Source organism: Cryptomeria japonica, chromosome 6 (assembly GCF_030272615.1).
Source record: "Cryptomeria japonica chromosome 6, Sugi_1.0, whole genome shotgun sequence".
Classification (NCBI taxonomy): domain Eukaryota; kingdom Viridiplantae; phylum Streptophyta; class Pinopsida; order Cupressales; family Cupressaceae; genus Cryptomeria; species Cryptomeria japonica.
Genome location: NC_081410.1, coordinates 136,044,321 through 136,063,496, shown reverse-complemented (window position 1 = coordinate 136,063,496; position 19,176 = coordinate 136,044,321). Strand labels below are relative to the sequence as shown.

General features: G+C 34.8%; 2 protein-coding genes and 2 non-coding genes across 4 annotated transcripts; 1 reads left to right on the top strand and 3 right to left on the bottom strand.

Annotated features, from left to right (window-relative positions):
• Positions 1-21: 21 nt before the first annotated feature.
• Positions 22-800, bottom strand: LOC131057495 (NAD(P)H-quinone oxidoreductase subunit 6, chloroplastic). The gene has a single exon (XM_057991677.2). The coding sequence runs from the start codon at positions 728-730 to the stop codon at positions 188-190; it is 543 nt and encodes a 180-aa protein (XP_057847660.2). The 5' UTR covers positions 731-800; the 3' UTR covers positions 22-187.
• Positions 801-1,289: 489 nt separating this feature from the next.
• Positions 1,290-2,584, top strand: LOC131876534 (DNA-directed RNA polymerase subunit beta'-like). Its single transcript, XM_059221957.1, has one exon. It carries the CDS (start codon positions 1,290-1,292, stop codon positions 2,379-2,381), a length of 1,092 nt encoding a protein of 363 aa, XP_059077940.1. The 3' UTR covers positions 2,382-2,584.
• A 1,621-nt stretch (positions 2,585-4,205) lies between these two features.
• TRNAM-CAU (transfer RNA methionine (anticodon CAU)) lies at positions 4,206-4,278 on the bottom strand. Its single transcript has one exon. It is a non-coding gene; the product is annotated as a tRNA-Met (tRNA).
• A 1,911-nt stretch (positions 4,279-6,189) lies between these two features.
• Positions 6,190-6,263, bottom strand: TRNAR-ACG (transfer RNA arginine (anticodon ACG)). Its single transcript has one exon. It is a non-coding gene; the product is annotated as a tRNA-Arg (tRNA).
• Positions 6,264-19,176: the final 12,913 nt, after the last annotated feature.

Sequence of the window (19,176 nt, the reverse complement as noted above, 5' to 3'; positions counted from 1 at the left end):
ACGGCTAAAATAAGCGCATGTTCGAGCATAATAAAGAAACTCCTCATACCTTAACCTCTTCAGATACAAACAAAAGTTATAATAAGTTTCTAATTTTCCATTATCGAAAGAAGAAAATGATTCTTTCACGATCTATGAAGATAAAACAGCGTATTTCTGCTACTAATGCGCAGGAGAGCTCTCATTTTCAAACTGTTTCTTCTCGACGAGCTATAGTAATGGCTCCTATAAGAGCGACTAGAAGAATTATAGAAATAAGTTCGAATGGAAGGAAAAAATCAGTGGATAAATGAGCCCCAATACGTTGAATATTGTTTGTTAAATCTCGTTCTAACATTTGATCTGATTTTTGAGTCAGAGATATTCTGAACCATGATATGTTCAAGATAATAGTAATTAATGAACAAAAAAGACTCGTACAAACTATTGAACTAATGCTATCTCCGACGGTCCAGGGAGGGTCATAATTAGGATATTTCGGATTATTCATCAACATCACGGCAAATAGAATCAAAATATTAACAGCTCCTATGTAGATCAGGATTTGTGCAACAGCTACGAAATCCGCGTTCAATATAATATAGAAAAAGGATATACAAATAAGAACTAGCCCCAATGAAAGAGCGGAATAAATTATATTAGTAAGTAATACTACTCCTATACCTCCGAATATAAGACTTAGCGTTAGAGGAGCCAAAAGAAGATCATATATCGATTCAGGTCGATTCATTATGTGTACAATAAGTTTGAATATTATTTCCTCCCATTCACTAAATAAAAAGTTACCCCATTTACCTATATGCTATACTGGATTTATAATTTCATTTGATATGGGCACTGATTAATTAATCTATAGATCAATAATAGATTCCGATCAATCACACATGTGACATTATTAATGGAATATTATTAATTCCCGATTTGTCAAAAAAAAATATTTTATTTATCAGATACTCTTTGATCGGAGCTCAATCATATTTTTTTTATTAAAAAAGAATAGGTAAGGATTAATAGCTAATCTACATAGTACCTCAAATTGACTCGGAATCTCAATCCCTATTGAGGGTTTTATTTTATTTCAAATAAGTCGTATACTGCTTAACCCGATGAATAGGACTGAGGTGAAAATAAGCAAAGCTAATAAAAAACCAAAATAACTAATTATAGTAAGCATGGAAGAGATCGATGAAAAAAAGCAATGATTGATACGTATTTTTGTCAGGCAATTACCTCAATTTTTTTATCTAGGAGCAGAAAAAAGAGTTGAAATAAATACATACAAAGTTAGAATGGAATATCTAACAATTGTTAATTGTTATGAACAAGTCCAACAAGCCGTAGATGCACTTCTTGATAACAGTATAGGCACACAACCGGTGAGAGATAGTCACGATAGACCTTATAAATCGTTCTCAGATTTCATCCAAGGTAAAGAAGGAAGATTCCGTGAAAATTTACTTGGAAAACGGGTCGATTATTCAGGTCGTTCTGTTATTGTGGTAGGTCCCCTTCTCTCATTGTATCAATGTGGATTGCCCCGAGAAATCGCAATAGAGCTTTTTCAAGCATTTTTAATTCGTGATCTGGTTGAACGACAGATTGCTCCCAATCTAAGAGCTGCTAAATTTTTAATTCGAGATAGGGGACCTATTATATGGAACGTACTTAAACAGATTATGCAAAAACATCCCATATTGTTAAATCGAGCACCCACCTTACACAGATTAGGAATACAAGCGTTTATACCTGTTTTAATAAACGAACGTGCCATTCGGTTACACTCATTGGTTTGTGCAGGATTTAATGCGGACTTTGACGGAGATCAGATGGCTGTCCACGTACCTTTATCTATGGAAGCTCAAGTAGAAGCTCGTTTACTTATGTTTTCTCATCTCGATCTTATCTCTCCAACCATAGGAGATCCTATTTGTGTACCGACTCAAGATATGCTTCTAGGACTTTATAGATCAACTCTTCAAAAAAACCAGGGTATTTATGAAAATAGGTACCATCCAAATAGCTCAAAAAAGAAGATCGTCTCGCCTTCGTTTTATAGCTATGATGATGCGCTTAAAGCTTATGAACAAAAACAAATTGATTTAGACAGTCCTTTATGGCTCCGATGGGGGAGAGAGATAGATACCTCTATTATTAATTCAGTAAACCGAGAACTTCCTATCGAAGTTCAATATGAATGTTTAGGTACCTTCTACGAAATCTATGATCATTTTCGAATAAGAAAAGGTAGAGTGGGGGAAATACTTAATAAATACATTCGAACAACCGTTGGTCGCATTCGTTTTAATCGAGAAATAGAAGAAGCTATAAAAGGCTTGTGGACTTATGATATCCGACAAGAAATGTTACTATTCAGAATTTAATGTTATTAATCTTACGCTTATCTCATTGATGCAGAGATAAAGATCAAGGGAGCCTCCCAGCTTAAACCCATTGCTTAATTCTGCTCCCCAAAATAAAATGGGGATATCTTATTCTTATGACACAAAATCCCGTCAAATTTGTCCATCCCTTTCCCTTTGAAGTGCCCTTTTTTAATAAAGGGATGGATAAATTTGTTATGAAGCACCTTATTAGAAGATTCATAAATCAATTTGGAATGACATATACATCACATATATTAGATCAACTGAAGATTTTAGGTTTCCAGCAAGCTACTTATTCTTTACGTAGATGCTACATAGTAAGTTTTCATTCTTCAAAAACTACGAGTGTAAAAAAGAAGGCATCCGTCGACAAAAAGATTACCCTAAGATGAGCATCGCATGACTATTCAGAACGATTTAAATCAGATGGTTTTATTTTTTATTTTTAATTCTTTCATAACTGCTGAACTTAAAAAAAAAGGATTTACCATAATAACCACTGAGTAAGGATTCCTCGGAAAGTTAAGGATTAGCGATTCTATTCTATCAATTGAATAGATTCAATCTTATACATACACGAGGAAGGTAATAAAAAAGAGAGAATCCACTAATCTTTTTTATCACTTAGGAGCCGTGCGAGAAGAAAGTCTCATGCACGGTTCTGAATGAGAGAAAGGAGGGGGAATTCCTCTTTTCGACTCTAACTCCCCCACTCCAGTCGTTGCTTTTATTTCTGTTATTTCAAAAGTAGCTGCTTCAGCTTTAGCCACTAGAATTTTTGATATTATTTTTTATTTCTCATTGAACGAATGGCATCTTCTTTTGGAAATATTAGCTATTCTTAGCATGATATTAGGAAATTTAATTGCTATTACTCAAACAAGCATAAAACGTATGCTTGCATATTCATCGATAGGTCAAATTGGATATATCCTTATTGGAATAATTGATAGAGACTCAAATAATGGATATGCAAGTATGATAACTTATATGCTGCTCTATATTTTTATGAATTTAGGAACTTTTGCTTGTATTGTATTATTCAGTCTACGTACAGGAACAGATAACATTCGGGATTACGCTGGATTATATATGAAAGACCCTTTTTCAGCTTTGTCTTTATCTTTATGTCTGCTATCTCTAGGAGGTATTCCTCCATTAGCAGGTTTTTTTGGAAAACTTTATCTATTCTGGTGTGGATGGCAAGCAGGTTCCTATTTATTAGTTTCGATAGGGCTCTTTATGAGTGTTATTTCAATATATTATTATCTGAAAATAATTAAGTTATTAATGACTGAAAGAAACAAAGAAATAACTCCCTACGTGCAAAATTATAGATTATCTTCTTCAATCTCAAAAAATTCTATCGAATTTAGTATGATTGTATGTGTAATGGCATCTACTTTACTGGGAATAGTAATGAATCCAATTGTTGCAATTTCCCAGGATACATTATTTTAGAAATTTATTTCTATAAATCTTCTACTTACTGAAAAAAGTAAGAATTGCCCTCATATTCTTAAAATTCTTAAAATTGCAGGGAATAGGCTTAAATTATCAGATGAACTTCTAATTACAAAATCAACTTTATCGTTAAATTAGAAGTTCATTTTGTACCATAAATATACATTTTCATTATGAGAAAAAGTCGTTCAAACGTGCGTAAATAAAATATTTGTAATTCTGTTCTATTTTAAATAGAAAAGAATTACAAAAACATGGACGTAGATAATCTAATTTCGACACTTAATTGAATCGAGATAACCTTGCTCTTTCATCTAAAAGTTATTGTGAGCAGAGCACAATAACTTTTTATTGTAGTACATCCAGCAGGAATTGAACCCGCGACTTCCCAATTATGAGTTGGGTGCTTTAACCATTCAGCCATGGATGCCATGGTAAAGCAGAAATAAAAAAAGTTGATTTTAAATTGAATTCTAATTTATGTTTCTAATTTTCAATAAGAAAGAGATTTGGGATTGTTAGCAATTTCTATAGGATAAAATGCTAATTAAAGGAACAATACAGATAGATAAGATCTAATTGGGGGGTACAAATAGAGATTCTTAAATTAATGAAAATTGAATGAAAGAAGTATCGTTCTAAATAGGGTCTAAAAATCCTATTTTATTTTTGGTATGTTTGGTTTCGTATAATAGATACCTATCTATTTTTTGCCCTTTTAAAAAAAGTATCCACAAAAAATCTTCCTCTCTTCTGTAGGTATTATTATTAATGTTTAAATATTGCATTGTTTACTAATTAAACTCTCTCTCTGTAAACAGGGGAGACAAATCGTCTTCGCCTCTATCTATTCTATAAATAACAAGAACTTTTTTTGTACAAATTAATTGCACAAAGTTAGTTGAATAAGTTGCATTAACTGCGTCTTTCTTATTATAATTCAATTTGATTAGTAATAATCACATTCTAGCGTTTACAAAATTACATTATATTATTTACAATACAAAAAAACTCTATGAAAAAACATGAGAACCCGTGGTCTACGGACCCTATTGGAAAGAACCGAGAAATAGTTTGGTTCTTTAGCGTTCAGTCGAAATTGAAAGATAACATGATGGAAATATTCGTTCCATGGAACGAATCCAATTTGGTGAGATTGCTAAGTCAAATATTTTCTGGTCGAGAAAGTGTTGTTAAGCTTTTTGACTTTCAGATTCTTAGTACATTACTTATACGGGATATACGTATATTTATTTTAAAAGGGCAAGCAATAAAAGCTATAATGATAATAGCATTACCATTACTTTTCTATTTTTTAAATACTCGAGCTTTAATTGAAAGAGACAAATCATCATATAATTTGATGAAGATATTTCCATCTGTACAACATTTTGGGGCTAGAAAGAAAAATTTGTTGCTTGTTCCGCATCTTTTTATGTCTTTGCCAAAAGGCAAAAGGAGATATCAACGTTGCTTGCTCAATCCAAAAGAACATGTTTGGATTTTATCAAGTTCTAACACAAATCTAAATCAGATAGATGATAGAATATCTGAGAAGCAAGAAACAATAAGTTGGGAAAGTCCTTCGGAGAAGGAATCGAATGGCGTCGAATGGGAGATTGATTCATCTTTTAATTCGATTCCAAACGAATATTGGGAACCTGAAAAAGAACCTGAAAACCTTTATGAATGGAGTGAATCGATAATTCATAAAAACGAAATTATTGAGGGACTAGAAAACGAAATTGAGCAACTAGAAAAAAAATTAGTTCAAACAGAAGAATTTGATTTCTCTTCAAGATCAGAAGATTACATAATTTCAGAAAGGAAAGAAAGAGTTGAAGAAATCAAAAACTACAAAGAGCAACTGCAAAAAATCAAGGAAATAAGGGATAAATGTAAGAAAATATTGGAAGAAATGTTCCAAGAAAAAATGGAACAAGAAAAAATGGAACAAGAAGAATCAGATCGAATAAGAGAATCTTATTCCTTTTCAGAATCAGAATTTTTCAAAGGGTTCTTTGATGATTTGTCAATAGATGAATCATCTATAAGTATTAATTATACTAAGAAACCCAGTGAAAAATTCAAATTGTTGAAAGGGCGGCAAGACGCTTTTCAATATTTCAGGGGATTAGAAAAGAATAGAATAGTTGATCTATGGAAGGTTAAAACATTTCTTAAAAATCCTTCTGTAAATTATGATATTTTATAGTAAACCACAAATTTAGCTATTGGTATTCGCAGTTCTCTTACTAGTTCGAGAGCAGTCATAGTAATTTGAGAATTTTCTTCTATATATCTATTATAGATACTCATAGTCTCTCTATGTGGACTGTTGTGGGCGAGGAGGGATTTGAACCCCCGACACCGTGGTTCGTAGCCACGTGCTCTAATCCTCTGAGCTACAGGCCCCGTCTCCACCAGATAACAAATATTGCATTTCGCAGTGTGTAATGGGAAAAAAAGAATGCCGGGGTTGGGTTTATTTTTAAAAAGAAGTAAGCTTTTTTATTATTCTGGCATCGAGCTATTTTTCCACAGGGCTTCCCCTGCAGTATCGTCACCGCAGTAAAGTTTAACCACCAAGTTCGGGATGGATTGGTGTGGTTCCCCTACGCCTGAGACACCAGAATTTCAAACCATAAACGAAGAAGGCGACAAGATATTGGTTAGTACTTGTCGAGTTCTCTGCTCGGCAGGGGCGCCTTTTCGGGGCCCTGCCGAGTAGAGAAGAGAACTCGGAATGATACGAATGGAGCTATGCAATAAAAACTTCTTGGATTTTTTCGGCTTATTTTTTGGAAAGAACATATTGATTAGGAGTCGGAAAGACTCGATTCCCTTTATTGATCTTTTTTTATTCTTTATCACATCTACAGTAAAATGTTATATCAAAACATACTCTGTGTACCCGATCAGATCAATCGGGTCATGTCATGTAGTAACAAGGTTCAAATCTTCCGGTCTCTTAGGATGCCTCGGCTGCATGCATCACTGCACTTCCACTTGACACCTATCGTCTAATAAACGGCTCGTCTCGCCATGACCTTATGAGAGCACTCATCTTGAGGTGGGCTTCTTACTTATAGGCGTTCAGCAATTATCCGCTCCGCACTTGGCTACCCAGCGTCTACCGAGGGCACGATAACTGGTACACCAGAACCTTGGAGCCATTCAAGGGAGATCGGTTCACTGCTACAATGCTTCCCAAGCTCATCTCGAGCGCGCATGCTTCTAGGGATATGAGGAGTGGAACACAATCAATTATTATCTTACTTAAATAATTCCTAAATACCCAAAACCACTAATCATTTTTTTAAGTTATCACTTGCAATTACAAAAAACTCTTCATGTGGTTCCAACAAGTTTAGACCCCCTCCTAAAGGCCAAATGCTCAAGACCCTGGTCCACACATGCAAGATTCCACTCTCCCTACCATGGACCATCATCATAGGGTTAAAATACATATAAAATGAACACATAACATCATCACAAAGTCCCCAAGAAGATACAATAACAATCACAACAAATTGAGCACAAACTGAGCAAAATGGACTCATGAATCAAACTCAAAGGAGGCCTTCACAAATGTAACATCAAAGATAAGACAATCATAATTGAAAACTATAAAAGAGATCCAAAAAATATCAAATCCTCAACAGTGAGCCATAACACATCCCACTGGATTCATATATTCAATCCCTCAACAACGAGGCATTCTCCCTCTCGTCGGAGCATCAAATCACATAGGAAACACCTCAACAGTAAGGAATGAACCCTCTTATCGGAGAACATGAAAAATAATAAGAGATCAAAATACATCATAATCAACTCTGAGAATTTCAATACATACTACACAAGCCTCTGGAGTAATCACACAATCCAAAAATGCACTCAAATAGGCTAAAAACTGACTTTCGGAGACCCTCAGGACAATTCAGCGCCCCTGGTTCCCTGATTGGTTCCCCTAGTATTTATGCTAGTGTTTTTGGTACTTACCATGAAATTTTTTGGTTCACACCATAGCGTTTCCTTCTAGGATGGCATTTTTGGTCATTTGGCTTGCATCTGTAAATCAGGACCCCTGCACACTTGGTATATTTCTCAACGCTCTTGGTACAAATAGTGGTGCTTTTGGGGTGTAGGTTGGTTCCTTTGGTATGTTTGATATCTCCTATAGTCCAATTCATAGCATTTTTGGGTGATTGCATAGCGTTTTTGGGAAAATAGCAGAAAACTACACAATACTGAGACATAAGGTTAAGGAGGGATCGCAGGAAGGCTTAGGGGTCCAAAACAGCCCTCATAATGCATACAAAAGGTCTAATACATCCAATTACTGATAAATTCATCAAACATAACAAGTATATAATCTCTACAAAAAGTTATAGTAAGAAGATCTTCTCCCACAAAGCCAAAACTGAGGTTTAGGGAGCCAAACCGATCAAGAGAGAGTATAAACAAGTTGCATACACCCAAAGGAGACTCAAGAAAGATATATAGGAACAAATTGAAGCCAATGCAAGTGGTTGTATGTGTCATGCACATTCACAGTGCAATCATAGAGAATACTTAGCTGCACAACAGGAATAAGACACCAAAACAACCTCAAACCAAGGAAGATTTTGCAATCTACTCAAGAGAATAAACAAATGCAATTTCAAACATGATCCAACAATTTCTCAAAAGCCAAAAGAAAAATCAAACATAGAGAATACACAATGAGCTCTCGACAATGCAATTTTCATAAATAAGGATCAATGAAATGAACATTTTCCCCAAAATAATACACTACCAAATAGCAATTAAACTATTGCAATTCATGAAACCATTTCCCCCAGACAATCTTTTCCAGACAATGCATACAATCTTTCCGAAATCAAAATACAGAGTTTCGACAAACGAAACCAACCTGGAAAAAGATGAAGCAAGGAGAAAACTGGAAGCACAATCCAAATCCAACAAAACCCTTCAACAAATTGTGAATCCAAATCCAATGCAAATCTCCCGAAATCCAAATCTTCAATCTCATGAATTTTTCCCGAGCCCCCTAAATGCACAGGAAGCCAAATAAATACACAAATTAAAACAAAAAAAACCATATTGCAAGCCGACCAATGAAAATAATCCAAAAACTATATTATTTACCTATCTTGTATAGTTTCGAGGCATATATTATTCCTCATTATAATTTACCTACCAATTAAAATTCCACCAATCATATGCAAGGGTAGGTAAATATATTCATTTTTCTATTGCCGATAATATCAATATTTAATAATACATTAAATAATGATTCATAACTTAAAATAATCAATTAATAAATTAAAAGCATAAAGCCTTAGAAATAGGAACCCAATTAAAAATATAAAATCAAATCACCAATAAATTGATAAAGTCAACAAATCAAAAATCAGTAATAATTAATAATTAAATAAAGCTCAACAACAATAAATAAATAAATAAAAATAGATTGCTCATCAATAAATCAAAATAATAAATATTATCAAATAATTGATAATTCTCAAGTAAATAAATAAATATTCAACAATAAAACAATACAAATAAATAGTAATTCCATAATGGATAAACCATCAAATGATAAATAAAAAAATCATTAAAATAATTAAATCTCACCAATCATAAATAACCATCAAAAAATAGATAATTGATGGTTATAAATACAACATGATTAAATCAATAAACCAATTAAATAAATCCTAATTGGTTAAATAAAATCTCACAATAAAATCATCATCCAAAAATAATCAAATAAATACCCATAATCAAATAATTAGACAATAATAACATTACCCAAATGAATAAGCATAGACTACAATCATCTTATGCCAAGAGGACAAACATAACACAATACTCTAACCTCAACTTGCGACGTCACGCTATCTACAAGGTACACCTCTTAGACCTAGAGTGTGTGAGGGAAACTATGTCATCTCCGACAACTTGCCATTGTTATAAAGACACGCTCAAACCCGTGAAGCCAAGTGGAGTCGATGTTTGGTATATATATATATATATAAACAAACAAGTGATAGAGAATTGCGATGACATATCCCACTCGCAATGAGTGATATGGCATCGTCTCTACTCACGAAGACAGTCACACAAAATGATATTAAACATTACGTAGAATCATCATCATGAAATAAGGTTAGTATTATCACAAGTCATATAATCCACATAATTCCTAATATCGATGATACCATCTAAGATAGCAGAAGATTCATAAATAACCATCATAATTCTAAATAAGTCTAACTAAGCACAAATCAAAATACAAGTCTAGGAGGGGCACTACAATCTACTTTAGGATGAGTTAACTTATGTTTTGGCTATACACATTAAGCCAACCAATACTCTATCACCTCTTCATTATCGCTAGGTGCAACAACATCATAGACATGTCCTACAAACCAAGTTCAATTGAGTATTTAGTGAGATATAAAATTCACATATATACACAAGCATTCATATAGATATTGTTTATTAAACCAAAACAAATTGAATTAAATTTTATCTTCTTGTATAAGACCTAAAATATGGTCATAGTCATCTGATGCAAGCATATGATCATTGTCTTCATTTGTTCTTTTATGTTGATCATATATTTTTGTGGGTGTCAATGAGCTTTGTTGCCATTCTTCGACCCATTGTGTATTCTCACAAAATTCCCAATCACTAGCAAGACAAAACTGACAAAAAAAAGAAAGCTCCCTTTTGAATATAGTCCATGTGTCTAAATTATAACTCTTAAACGTATGCCATTTAGCTAATCCATTGATTGTATCACAATCGTTTCAAGTAGGAATATTGTCTTCCTCAACTAAGAAGAAGAAATGTCAAATTGTGGAGTTCTTAGTTGATCCCGTAGACAACTTTGAATTGCACCAATCCACAATTGGATGAGAATCTCTAAATTTCACATCCTTGAATTTTAGTTGTTCTCTAGCAAGAGCTCTTTTTACACATGCACCAACTTCATCGTGTTCTCCTTTACCATGTCCTGCTTTAAAACAACTCCACATATATTGGTCATTTGTTTCTTTGTGAGCTCTACTAAACTAATAAAACATTCTTGCATTTTTTAATTATCCTATGCAATTATATGACCATCTCATATGTTGTGTCATCTGACTTTCTCTTTCCTTTAGATTTTCATAAAAGACCTTGAAGCAATACTAAACAAATTCTGATGAGTGGAACTGATTATCATTGACATAGAAATGACACTCCCTCGATTTTTTTCTATTATCTTTTGTACCATAATGTGCATGTCTATATATAATATATACAAAAATTCCCACATGCATTGAATTATAATTCTGAGACTGAGTTTCTTCTCATGTTTTTAGAGTGTAGTTTTCAATGAAATCAATCATTGATAGTATTGTTCCAACTAGAAATGTGTTCTTGCATATGCAAAACTATCCATCAAGCCATTAAGCATGTTGGGAGTGTTTCACATATTTGGGAACAATCTGACTCTTAAACTCATTGATAAATGCATTTGCACTATTTTTTTCAGTGATCAAATCTAAAATTTTCCCAACTTTTCCATCCTTTAGAGAGTACTCAAAAATTTTAAATCTTTTGATATCAACCAATTTTTGTCCAAAATCATCTGAAATATCTTCTTGCAAACATTTCACCTAACAATAAAAAGTTCCCACATACATTGCAATAACTAGAAATACATGCATATGAAAGAAATGATTGCTCATTAGGTGGTTTACATAAAAAATTTATAAACTCCTTGATAGTTTTAGGTGGCATGTAAGTGCCACAATCCTACATAATATCATTAGCATGCAATATAAAACGTATATATCGAAACACATTATAATTGTAGACGTATAAAAATGACCATATTCCTAAATGAATATTTTATGTTCATTTCTCTATTTAATTAAATCCAATTTAATTAAAATATCCACATTCCTCTATTTAATTAAGTAAATTACTCAATTAAATTCACTATACCATTTAATAGGATAAATCCATTTTATTCAATTAAAGCCCCTATCCACTTTTTAATTAAATTCAAATTTAATTAAAATAGTTATCCTAAATTAAATAAATCTAATTTATTTAATTGCAACCAAATTGAATTAAATTCAATTAAAACCTATTTTCCCTCACCCACTTGCAAAATCCCACACCTCCCACGTGCATACATAACCCTCTTTATAACCTCTTCTAGATGCTTCTAATCCTAATTAATTAACCCAAACCCATCCATTATCCCTTTCCCCTAAATTTGAGGAGGTCACTTCTCAAATTTGGAGTAAAGTCTTCAAAATGCATTAAAGCCTTTATACACTCAACAAGCTAACTTGTTGAATGCCCCCAAATTTGGAAGGACTCTTACAAAGTTATCCCCAAAGTCTTCATAACCATTAATGGTTAACTCAAACCCTCTTACATGGTTAAAGAATTTCCATAAACTCAACCTCCATCTAACCCAAGGGTCTCATCAAGCATTTATTGCTTTGACCATGGTTATCCTTAAACCTTTGCACAAGAGTTTATCCTTTGGGTAAAAGCTTTATCCAATGGATAACCTTAACTTAACCTTAACCCTTAACCCCTAGGGTAACCATGAGGTCTTCTCAAGCATTTAATGCTTCTTACACCTCCTCTCAACCAACCTTATGTTGACAATTGTCACCATTTCATTGGTGCCAATTGCAAACATGGATTTCCCACTTTCAAACTTGGCCCTTGATTAACTCTTTCAATCCTAGCCATCCATTGCCCTGTTTTTGCTATAAATAGAGCTCTCATTCCTCCATTTTTGAGAGATCCAAGACTTTAGCATCTCACTTATACTCAAATCCATTCAAGCTTTCATATTTTAGATGCTCATCATTTAGCTTCTCTTTTAAATCAGGAATTAATCTAAATATGCTAATTTAGAGTATGTTCCTTATCATATAGCTTAAATCATGAACTAATATAGTATGCTAGGATAGTTTTGTTTACTAACCTTGTCATCTTATAGCTAGTTTATTGCATTTATAGCATCATGCATAGCTTAGGATGCATCTCATATTAAAATCAACAAAAAGCATCCCTCGTTCTTGCATTTGCCATCCCTAAACCATTTTGCTCAGTGATCTGAGAGCAAAAACATTGGTTTGAGGGACCGTGCAAGATAGAGAACCATGGAACCATCCTTGGGAAGCTGAGCCATGCTTCATGACTCTGTAGCTTGCACCAAGAAGTCCTGTGGGTGTGTGAGCAAGGCTCCATAGAGCTCGGTTTTTCACATATTGAGTTATATTGACCCGCTTTTCCCGCATACAATAATAATAACGAAATTGAACATTAGTTTTACAACAACAAGAGATTATTTGTTTATTGATTTTAACATACCAAGGTTTGCATTTCTGAAATGATCTTTGACTAATGCATACATTCGCTGACACAAATTCATCTAAGAATTTTTTATAAAATCTAGTTTGAGTCATGTCTAGAAGATGTTTTGGATGAGGGTCGTGAATTTTTTATCTCACCCTTAACTTTAAAACATCTCTGGTATTATATGGCACTCTTGTATTATCATGCCAAAAAAAATTAATTAATGGTTTAGTTTCATGTTGAACCTTGGTTTAGACGTCTAAAATTAATTAAATTAATATTTAATTAATTTGAGCCTTTCTACATAATTAATTTATTTAATTATGTCTATTCCATTCTTCTTAAAATTAATTAAATCAAATTTAATTAATTTATCACTATAGTTCAATAATTAATTTATCAAAATTAATTATTTTCCTACTCTTCTAAAGTCATCCAAATCATTATTTCTTCTAAATTAGTTAATTAATTTCAATTAATTAACCTAACTATGTGATTCCTACAAATCACTTCCTCTAATCTCCATCTAGCCTAATTAATTCTTCTATAATCATGCTTATCATTATCCTCCAATTTTATATTCCTCCACTCATTCTCTCTCCTCATGTCACATTCTCCTAACTTGTCCACTTTCATCTTAAACCCTCATTAATCCACCTAATCATCCTTTTGAATCACTTGCACATTTTTAATCACTTTGATTTCGAATGAGTCAACCATTTGCCATAAATGGTTTATCCTTCTCACCTTCCCAACCTTAAATGCACCAACTTTGGTCATGTCAAAGGATTTCAAATCCTTTGCGCATCCTCATGCCCTCTCTTCCCAAGGAATTTTTAGTTCCTTTCTCCATTTATTCTTCCCACACATCCCTTATTTTGAAATTTTTAATTTCTCTATCCTTTCTCCAAGGAATTTTATATTCCTTTTCCCTTCTCAATGTACTTTGAGAACTCTTCCCCATGTACCTTGTAGGATGTGGAGACAAGAAATGCATTTATGGCAAATCTATTGAACCACACACCTTGTCCTTTCAATTCTCTCCCACCTTCTTTCAATCTCAACTCTTCATTCCAAATCAATCTTGTCCCTCCATTTTGGCCTCGTCCATCCAATCTATAAAGTGGAGTCTCCTCCCCTCATTTCCATATCCATCATAAAATAGTCTTATGTTGTTAATTTGAGAACTCAAAACATACATTGCACCCTCATTATGCCCAAATCATCCCACACTTAGCCAAATTCAATCAACCACATTAATCTATCAATCCAATCCCCTTTGTTATGCAGTGGAGAGCTATCCACAAACCATCAAAAAGAGCCAATCCAATCAAGTGGAGGAGGGGTGCATTCTTCACTTCACCAAAGGCTCAATGGGAGGAAGGAGCATAAGACTTAGGTATAATAGTATTGTTTGTGTTTATTTGAATGTTTTTTATGTTTCCTCATGATTTATGCAACTATCCATTAGCTTAATTTTTATGCCTCTTTGTTTTGGTACGCCCGGTGGGACTCCAAGTCCCTAGAATTTTACGTTTTTGTGTTGTTTTCTAGTATTTTCTCGTAGGTTTCATGGAACAATGTCTCCACATTTTGTTTCGGTGTCTACACGAGCACACTTCAACGTCTCTATTTGAATTCAAATTTTTTCTCTAACTTTCTGCTTGCAGGAATATACTTTTGCATCTATGAAACATAAATTGACGTCTCCACTTCTATTAATTTTCTTCCTATTTTTTGGAATTTTAGCTCCATAATTAACTATAAAACAAAAAGAATCCATATGTAAGCTCAAAAAATCACAAAAATAGTAATTAGTTGGTCTTATTTTCATTGCATTTAGTTAAAATTTGGATTTATTATAGTAAGACATGCATTTTAGGTGAATTAGTGAAATATTTTCTAGGAACTGTGCTTCAATGTCTGCACAGACGTTAGTGTTTGCACTGTAGAAGGGTATCTATGCCTATCTATTTTTCTCGCCTTTTGTAGTTTTTTTGAATTTTTGAATTAGCAAGCTAACTGTTGCAACATAACACCTATTTGGGCATCTGCATAGATGTTACCATCTATGTGTGGTCTTTCAACATCTCCACAAGTATAAAAATCTCGTCATTTTTTCAAGTTTAAATTTTGAATTTCTTTTTCGCTTTCTAGTTTGATTTCTATGTCTAGGCCTTAAGTCGGCGTTTGTGCATATGTTACCATCTACGCAGGCGTTAGCGTATGTGCCTGTCCTTTAGTGTCTGCACTATAGGAAGATGTTTTGAGGTACTAACATTTGATTTGTATTTTTGTAGCATCTCCTCGAGTGTCCAAGGCATAATTATTAGACTACTGACATTTTTTTGCAGCACGTTTGTCAAAGACCTTCACTAGTTTAGTTTTCCTTTTTGCATTTTAGAATAGAAAACATTTTATTTGGGGTTAAAAAGAATAATTGTTTACCCTATTTGGTGTGCTTGCACACGTGTAGGGTGGACCCACCATTACACTAAGTATCCTCTCCCCTCACCTTCGCGGACCTTGGGTGAAGAGAAAGGTGATTAGAAACACCCATTTTTTCATTTTTATAGAGAATTGCCTCTTGGGAGCCTCATCACCCCAAGGGAGTAGTTCAAAATTGGAACACGTCAGGGATATCGTCTCTCCCAGCGTGATCTTGAGCAGGTTTTTCGAGCCACTATATAAATATATTGGTCAAGCAGCTAAAGTGTTGAGTGAATTCATCATATGTAGAGGCCTTCTTTGCACAAATAAGCTCAACTAAAGCCTTAAGTGGCTTGCTTTGAGAATCCGTCATTGGATCAGGATCCCTTAGAACATTACTAGACACCTTGTTTTAGTAGCCCAAAAATCCCTACATTTGATGGTTCAGGGTGTGCGTATCATACCCCGTAGATACCTCTTATGTACCCATTCAAGATGAGACAAGAATTCCTTAGTTAAAAGATCGTCGGATCTTCAGGGTAAGAGAATCTGGTATGCCCGAGAAGTGAGTGTCATGATGGGGAAGCCAGTTCTACTAGAATCTCTATGTTTATGCTTGTTTGAGGTATTCTATTGATGCAGATGCCCCATTGAATAGTTTCCACTTTCCAACCTAGGTTGTGTGTATTTTGCATGTATTCTTTGTGCAAACCAGTAAAATTTGTAATATCGAGATAATTTAGGCCCTCATCACTTTCACGCTTACTGCAAAGCATTACCTTGGCCATGGAGATGGGTCATTGAGACGCTAATGACTCAGAGTACCCAGTTTGCATGGGGTCCATGTGTGTTGGCCCACTTGTACCATGAGCTACACCAGTTCGTATATCCTAGTGGATGTGGCATTGAATGCAGAGTCACATTACTATAGGTGTGGTCATATGAGCACATTGCAATGACAAGGCCAGTGTGTTTTAGATTCAAGGGACATGGGAATTCCTATGTACATTATTATTCTATGATCACTTCCTAGCCTCGATCAGGGAAGTTAGAGTACTAGAGGAGGGTCATCAACAACATAGATGTTGTGATATGGAGACCCCACCTTGATTACAAGGATTGGCCAGAGGATGATACAGAGCTCCTATTTTGCTACAACACCAGGTGTTTGATTGGGTAGACACCCTACATACTAGACATACATTTACCAGATAGGGTATCCAAGTAGTTTGATAAAATACAACAAATGCCTCAAGAGTCAAGTAAGTTTACACAAACAATGCAAGAGTAGGTACACTGGGGGCCAATTTTGTCATATGAGGTTGTAGTCATCGAGTTTCAAGCTTTTGTCTCGATTCCTTGGGACTTGCACATGGATGTTGCAGATGTAGTGATGCCTGATTATGAGGCATATATTAGAGCACATCCATTTCCACAGTTGACCAAACTAGCAGAGTCACTGACGAGACTAGATGATGAGGAGGAGGAGGGGGAGGATGGGAGATTAGGTCAGAGGAGATGGCATAGAGGAGCTAGGAGGATGGTGCAGGGTAGGGGAGGAGGAGAGGGAGAAGAAGGCCAATTGGAGGGAGACAAAGGCCAGGATGGTAGGCCACCTAGGCCACCATGAAAGAGAGGGGGCTTAGGTCTCCCTACAAATATAGGGTGAGTAGGTGCAGAGGCAAGGTGCCCCACAACAGGCTGAGAGAGGGGAGGCATCAGGAGGAGTAGATGAGGGAGGGGAGGTAGCTATGATCCAAGAGAAAGTGAAGGCACATGCCAAGGACATAGAGGACTTTGAGGGACAGGTGGATAGACTGAGATGGGAGCTGCAAGAGGCTCGAGTTGAGAGGGATAGGGATATAGAGTGGTATACCATTGCAGAGGAAACACCAGACTATAAGGACTGCTCAGCAGGGAGACACTGCTACAACTTATACATTTTTCCTGAGAGCGAGTGGTGAGATTAGCTATTAGTGGAGTCTTAATGAGGTAGTAGTGCCACCACATCTAATAAAACCCTAAAAAGGCTGACTTTCTTTGTTGCCCTAAAAATGCATGTTATAAGTGGCTGGGATGCTTAAGGCATTGTAAGGTGGATGTACTATTTTTGTTGGATAATAAGAAAGATTGGACGGTTGTGTATGGTGGACGTAACCCATTCTGGGTGAACCACGTTAAATCTATGTGTTATCTGTGTCATGTTTTATTTCTTTATCTTTTGTATTTAAATCTACATATAATTGTTAGTTCATATTTGCTTCGGATCTTCTTGAAACCCTAACAATTGGTATCAGAGCGAGGTTTTCTATAAATTGGTAGGACTCTACGATTTGAGTGGGAGCAATGGAGGATTCCAAATTCAAGGTCAAAAAGTTTAACAGCCAGAATTATCAGTTATGGAAAATGCAGATGGAGGATTACCTGTATCAAAAGGATTTGTGGCAATCGTTGGAAGGAAAGGCAAAGAAAGTGACCACAATGTCAAATGAAGAGTGGGAAATTTTAGATAGAAAGGCATTGGGATCCATTCGATTGTGCCTTGCACCGTCTGTAGCTTTCAATATAATAGAAGCAAAAATGGTTGTAGATTTGATGGTGACATTGGCTAAGTTGTATGAGAAACCCTCAGCTTCGAATAAGGTATTTCTTATGAAGCGTTTGTTTAATTTGAAAATGAGTGAGGGAGGATCTATAGCGGAGCACTTAAATGAATTTAATATAATTACCAGTCAATTGTCTTCGATAAAAATTACTTTTGCAGAAGAGGTTAGGGCTCTCTTGATTTTATGTTCTTTGCCAGAAAGTTGGAATAGTTTGGTTATAGTTTTAAGTAACTCCGTCTCTGGTAAAAATACTTTGGTATTTGATGATATTGTTGGTGTTATCCTAAGGGAGGAAATGCGAAGGAAAAACACAGGTGAGACTCCAACATCATCAAGTAGTGTTTTGAATGTGGAGAACAGATGAAGATCAAAGGAAAGAGGAAAAGGCCCTTGGAATGAGAAGTCATGAGGGAAGTCAAAGAAAGGACTCTCTCAATCTAGAGGAAAGAAAGATTGTTGGTACTGCGGAAAGCCTGGTCATCTAAAGAAAGACAGTTGGCCTCGGAAAAACAAAGGAGACAAAAATGAAAATGACAGTAAGGAAGCTAATATTGCAAGTAATACTTTACAAGATGTTTTAATATTATGTTTGGATAATGTTAATGATTCCTGGGTAATAGATTCTGGGGCTTCATTTCATGCTACACCTCATAGAAAATATTTTCTAGATTATGTTCAAGGTGATTTTGGACAGGTATATTTGGGTGATGATGAGCCTTGTCAAATTGTTGGAAAAGGAAAGATAAAGATCAAGTTGCAGAATGGAAATGACTGGTTTCTGCAGGAGGTAAGACATGTTCCTAATTTAAGAAGAAAATTAATTTCTGCAGGGCAACTAGGTAGTGAAGGTTGCATAGTTACCTTCTCAGACAGTATTTAGAAGGTCACTAAAGGATCATTAGTAGTAG